The following is a 6,838-nucleotide window of genomic DNA, read 5'->3' on the forward strand; positions in this document are numbered from 1 at the left end:
CAGACCTCGTATTGTACGACGAGCCAGATGAAAGCTGTCAAAAGCCCCGAAACCTACAATTATTTTGTTTCAGGTTGGGTCAAACATTTAGGATCTATTCATATTGTCATAATAAAAAAGACTTGTTATATAATCTGGAGGATTTACCCGGTGTTGAGGCGATCGACATAAACTACTTCCTGTTGCTGCAGACCTCGTATTTTACGACGAGCCAGATGAAACCTGTCAAAAGCCCCGAAACCTATCATTATTTTGTTTCAGGTTGGGTCAAACATTTAGGATCGAAAGAAGCTTTAAATGGCTGTCGACCTGTTTCTGCCCGGGTGAGTAGCGACACGTGCTATTTTAAGTAATTAGCCTATGATAACTAGGCTATCACTAATGCTAACAACGAGCTAACCCCTGTTATTTCTATGTGCTTGTAAGTAATTTATTTAGCTTCGGTAAACCCAAATTCAAATAACTATCCAGGAAAATATTTGAAAATATTATTTAAATGAAACGATCCTTATAGAAAGTGGTCACTGCAAACTCTTGCATTGCTCGTTTCCGCACCTCCTGCTTTTAGCCGTAAATTGTCGATCCACTTTTGACGTTTCGTTTCATTAAGTTTTTTTTAATTAGCTCCCTTGTGAACACTACTTTTGGAACACGAAAAAAAACTTTCATATTTCTCATGAAAATTTTAACACTTGTGTAATTTATAATTGTGCGTGTGTACTTTTATTTTGTATTTGTAATTTATAAATATTTGTGTGTACATTTGAGCAAACACTTGCAAATACCCAAAGTTACGCACAAAATATTTTTTACGGGTTACAAATCATGTTTTACACACACACACACACGCACGCACGCACGCACGCACACACACACACACACACACACTTGTTTTTATATCCTTCTGGGGCCCGTCCATTGACTTCCATTCATTTTTTGGTAATTTTATATCCTAACCCTGACCACAAACCCTAAGGCTAACCTCACAGGTACCTACCCGACCCTAAAACTAACCTAAACTCAATTCACAACTTGGTCCTAAACCCAACMCTCATACCCAAAATCAGCCTCTGAGCACCTGGACCCCACGAGGCTGCGTTTTCCTTAAAACTGGGCCCCACGATGTAGGAAAAACAAGGACACACACACACACACAAACTTTATTACGCACACACAAACTTTTTGAGTCTATTTTCTCTCCATATTATTGCCTCTGAACATCTAACACACATTTGCGCCTTTAACATACTCCCAAAACTCATTTTCCACAACTTGATCCCTTAAAGCTCTCTGGACTTTAATCAGTGTCCACACATTGACTTAAACTTATATTTATGCTGCTCACAGATCAAATTGGTCCACAAAGTTCCAACATTCAAGAAAACAAACCAAAATGTAATAAAGTGACAACTTTACACATCACTGTGCAGACAATAGGTTCAACCTGGAAGGCTGAAACCATTGAAATGAAAAAGGACTGCAGCTGTGTCGCGCACAATGATGCTTGTTTTAAGATATGCCTGAAACAAGAGACCAGCTGCCATCTAAAAGTCCTTGATTACAAAGCCAGTTCAAGTGTTTTCTCTTTGGTGGGTCATCCTTTTTATTTTAAAGACCAAATTGTTCAAGCATCATCCATGTCAAGTGGCAGGACCTCGTCACCCAGGCAACAGGAAGGAAGCTATTTTGAGCCACTGGGCTCGATGCCACTCCTGGAGGAGCCGCAGCCTGGTGGTGGCTCGGAGAATGGCAGAATCTGAGAATGTGGTCGCAAAGTGCCCCCACTGCTGCCAACACACACATGTTGGTTTACATTGACAACAGCATCAAATTTAAACTTTTAATTTATTTAGTATCAAATAGGCAGGGGAGAGAGTAAAAAAAGGTGCTACTGAGTAGTTGGCAAAAAAGCTGAAATATAYATGCAGTTAAAATATACAGAAGCTTTTAGGAGAGGGAGGTCTGCTCCAGAGCTGCAAAAACAAGGACTGAGAAGTCCCTGGACTCTTTAAAACCCTGAGTAAACTTTTGTAGACGCAGGTTCTCTCCAAAAGTCAATCAGTCGTAAAAATACAGCTAATAATTACTTTCTGAAGGTCCATCCAGTGGTTCTGAAAGTTTCAATAAAATTGATTCACTGAGATATTTGCTAACATTGTGGACAAATGAACATGGACACATGCAAAAACATTAATGCTCCCCTTTCAGAGGTACAAAACTACTGAACCCAGAAACAAAGAGGATTTTTTTCTTGCTTAATAGCAGTGGAAGAAAACAACAAACACTCTGGAGTCCATGTTCAGCTCAAGGACTCTTCAGCAGGAAACACGAAACATGAGGGTGTGACCTCCCGTCTTCCAGATGATCTCTGCAGCGTTATGAAGACAAACTGGTACTGTCTGTTYACATCTGAGAACTCGTCCTCATTAGCAGCACTCCACAACGTTTCAAGGTTTTCAGACAATTCATCAGAACGTGCACTTTATTTATCAAAACTATACTTTCTCCCTCGTCAGTGTTTTCACATCCGAAAGTACTACAAGTGTACTTAGGTGGTCCATGATTCTTCTTATAATGTCTCAATCTTGATCAGTTGTATTCCAGATACAAATATTTTAACGCATATATTTTTTTTATTTGAACACCCAGTGCCAAAAGGCCGCCATGCTAAGCAACCTTGGCAAACACAAAAATGGCTACAACTCAGCTAATTTTAGATATTGAGCTAAAATTTTATGTGGCAGTGGCTGAGTCGTCCCCAATACATCTTCCAAGTGCTAACTGACTGCACACAGTCTGTTTCCAGAAAGATGCCTTTAACTGCTGGATTTGGAGTCAGCCTGTTTGTGTGCATGAACCACAGGATGGAAAGTTTCAGAGAGATAATCAGAGGACAAAGATCTACAACTAGACCACCACAGCCAACTGAGATTCAAAAATGCAACAGTGGCTATAATTCAGTCAGTTTGGCAGATAGTGAGCTAAAACTTGGTGTGATAATAGATGAGAGTCATCCCCAGCACTCACTGAGCATTGTATTAGATAATCAGTCACCTGTTCTGACTGAAATACCTATAACTCCATTGTTCTCATAATTAGAAGATTTCAGTTTAAAACTCTGGCATGAACGGTGGTGGGTAATCTGCATTAATTCAGGAAAATCTAGGCCTTTATTTCTTGCTGCGTTTTTATCAGAAACTGTTGTAAACTAATGTTCTCACATCATTTGAGGATTCTACCAGTTTGGACCAGTAATTCCTCACTTACTCAAGATGAACCTCTAACTAATTTCATTTTTGCACATTTAGATGCTATAAGAATAATCAAGTTGTTCTGTGATTATCCTCTCTGTGCACATCTCTGCTGCTCTACTGTGAGTTTACTGTGTTTGTGCAGAGCAGAAGAGAGGCAGCTGAATAAGTTTTGCCACCTGCCACCATGAAGCTGAAACCTAGGTTAAACACTGAAATTATGTTTGTGTTGGAATAATGAAGGGAAACTTAATCAGTCAACAGAAAACTTTGGATTTTCTCACTTCCAAAACTTATTATCCGTTCAAATGTCCTTTTTATTTGAACAGATAACAGAAAGTTTAAAAAAATTATGCAGAATGCTGCTTAATGTTATTCAGCCTGACTATCTTCAAGAAAAAAAAGCTGCCAGTTTAGTTTACAGCCAAACCCTTTGGTGAAAATGAGGACTAAACGCTGTCTGACATCTCCTTGTTTGATCATGTTACAATCCCTGCGAGTCAGACTTTCATTCAGGCTGCTGCAATYGACTGATGGAGGACATTCTGCATCGTCACATGAACACACACAGACGTCCCCACGGCATCTGTTTACATTGAGCCGCACCTCCCTAAGGACGCACAAAGTACAAAACAAGAACACAAGGCGAGCAGAAAGGACAGGGAGCTGTGGAGCTGAATGTGAGAAACTGTTATGAGGGATTTTGGAAGGGATGATTCTACGCTTCTGTTTGACAAGAAACTTTTCCCCACCACCACCACAGAACCATAGAGATGTTTAGTGACGTGAGCACAGATGCAATTTGCACACGACTACAAAACATGGAGTAGAGGAAGTTTTTTTAATGAAGCTAGAGGAGATTGCACTTGAAATAGATGCATTATGGGTCAGTAACATGGCTTTATGAACAAAATGTTTCCATTGTACTCACGTGTGCCGTCGAAGCGAGTGGCGATGGTGTCCAGGAAGGTGTTCTGAGGGGCCAGGAGGCCCTTCATCACAGGCATGTTGACCCAGATGTGGGGCAGCCAACAGCTGGCTGGACGTCACACCATCCCAGAAGCGAAGCAGAAACCTTGTTGGACGGATGTCTCAACAGCGGTAGGACATTTTGAGGGAGACAATCCAGCGCTGGATGTAGGAGCACATCTTTGTACCGAACGCAACCAACTTTCCAAAGAGTGATGCCTCTCTGCAGGTCAACGGTGCATCCTGTGAGGAACAATCCAGAGGTTCAGGTTTGGACTTGATGAGTAGAAGTGGAGAAGCAGATGTTCAGTCCAGGTGACATAAACTCCCTCAGCCCAGATGCTGCTTATCTGCAGCTTTCAGTCAAGAAGCCGATCCCAGCAGCTCTGTGGAAGAAGTTATCCTGTAATCCTGCAGTTTTCCATTCATCAGAGGAGCCACAAACATGTTTTACACCTCCAACATCCCTCAGCTCAGTGATCTGTGAGGATGCTGTGGCAGAGTAGTTGCATCTTCTTGAGCTTTCTCGCCCTCCTCGCGACTCTCTCTCTCTCTCTCCCCACCATCCGCTCCTGTGAAACACCAACCAATGAGACGCTGGTATCCTCTGTGGGGACCTGTTCTCATCTGAGCTGGGGGTATAGAGACAGAGYGAGACGAGGGAGGGAGAGGTGCACGAAAAGGAGGCGGGAGGCTTCTCTTTTGGAGCCTCTGACAGCACCATTACACCCCACAGTGCTACTATCAGCCGGCGGCTTTTGTGTGCTGGTCTGCGAATCAAGGAAAGATGGATTACCTCCATGTCGCTCAGTGAAAGCTTTTGTAGCAAGTTGGGCTGTGAGCCTTTGTGGCATTTTGCCACGGGAGTCTGGCTCAAGGGACATTGTCAGCACGGGTTAATTGGGGAACTGATTTGTTTTTGTTTTCTTACGTGCCTGTGCTGTGACAAAGTTAAACCAAAGAAATTGCAGTTTCTGTGAAAAATGCGGTGTTAAAGCTGAGTATGAATGACTGCCTATATTTGCTGAAGAAGCTGAAACTGAGTTGCTAAAATAAAAAGGAGCAGAACTCTAAAAGCTAAAAGAGTGGGGTCTAGTCTTATTCAAGGGGCCGCTATCCTGAATGTTGTGCATGTCTTCCTGGTTGGACACACCTGATTTGAATTAATGAGTATTATCAGACTTCAACCTGTTAAAGACCTGAGAAACCTCTGAAACATGCAGGATAGTGGCCCTCGGGAACAAGAACTGGACACAACTGAGCTAAAAGAAGCGGACTACTAACTAAAAAGGAGCAAAAACTTTAAAAAAAGGCTAAAATGTTTGTTAATGACTAATGTGAAAAGCATAATGCTAAATGTAGCAAAAGGCTGGCTAACTTAAAATAGCAAATCACTAGCTAAATGCTGCTAATTAGTAAAAGGCTAACCAAATGTTAAAAGTAGGAAAATATTACCTAAAAGCTAGATAGTAAAACTCCAGTAGGTAAAAAGCCAACCTAAAGTCAAATGAACGAAAATGAACTGAAAGCTAGAATTAACAAGACATAAGTTTAAAGGTAAAAGTAGAAAAAGTTTGGTTGAAAGACAAAGGTAGCAACAAGCTAGCTAAAACATTAAAGTAACAGATAAATGGCTGAAAGTAGCTAAAGGCTAGCTAAAAGCTAAAATATCAAAGCACTAGCTAAACGCTGTAAATACCTAAGGGCTAAACAAAACTTAAAAGTAGCTACATGTGACCTAGAAAAAGGAAAGGAAAAAGCCAAGGCTGAAGGCTAAACAGAAATTAACATAAATCTAACAAGACATTAATTAAAAGACAAAAGTAGCTAAAAGCTAGCTAAAAATTAAGGCAATACTGTCCAGGGTAAAAGCTTGAAAATGCAGCATTGCATTTGCATTACAGTTTCAATAAATAACACAAACAACTAACACTTAACGTGGCAACGCTCTACTTATAAAACTCAAGAGATCACAGAGGAGAACCAGACATGGTGTAAAACACACAATGAAGAACTGGGGAGTGAATGAAGACTGAGGGAACTGAACTGGGTCTGATGAGGAGACGGGAGGCAGCTGAGTCTGATGAGACAGAGAACAGGTGTGAGAGGGCGTGGCAGGACTAACGAGCTGGAGCTGAACTGAAGAAAATTACTGGTAAAAATGAGCTGATGGCAACAGGAAAACTCTGAGGAACCCAGAAAATAAACCAAAAAAGGAATAAACCTAAAAAATGTAAATAAAAAAACTACCATAAAATGTATAATAGTTTAAAAAAAAGCCATAGCATCCAACTCTTCAATGCTGTGAACATTCTGATAAATGAATAGCTAAAACCACACATTGTGTGAAAGTAGACAGATTGCAAAAAAAATAAATTACAGAATATTTAAAAAATAATGTGAAAACGACTGAAATAGAATTCACACACTGAGTCCTAAACCTCCCAACTTCTACATGTCAGTGTCGTTCCGKGTCCTGATGGGAGAATTAAAGCTCGGGGATAAAATCTGTGGGTTTAAAAGATAAGCCTGAAAAAGTTTTTATGAGGACTTAATGCACCAAACATCACTTTAACACATCACTAGACAGTGTTGATGCTCAACGGTAACACCATCAT

At 40.7% G+C, this 6,838-nt stretch overlaps 1 protein-coding gene across 2 annotated transcripts in view; it reads right to left on the reverse strand.

Moving 5' to 3' along the window:
• The window catches only part of LOC106516982 (potassium voltage-gated channel subfamily H member 4), a 43,394-nt gene extending 37,711 nt beyond the window's left edge, over positions 1-5,683 (reverse strand). For both annotated transcript variants that reach the window (XM_014007625.1, XM_014007624.1), the window contains exon 1: positions 4,183-5,683. In XM_014007625.1, coding sequence (XP_013863079.1) covers positions 4,183-4,258 — 76 coding nt within the window. In that variant the 5' untranslated portion in view covers positions 4,259-5,683. The remainder of the gene's footprint in view (positions 1-4,182) is intronic.
• Positions 5,684-6,838: the final 1,155 nt, after the last annotated feature.

This window comes from Austrofundulus limnaeus, unplaced genomic scaffold (genome assembly GCF_001266775.1).
Source record: "Austrofundulus limnaeus strain Quisiro unplaced genomic scaffold, Austrofundulus_limnaeus-1.0 Scaffold43, whole genome shotgun sequence".
NCBI classification, from domain to species: domain Eukaryota; kingdom Metazoa; phylum Chordata; class Actinopteri; order Cyprinodontiformes; family Rivulidae; genus Austrofundulus; species Austrofundulus limnaeus.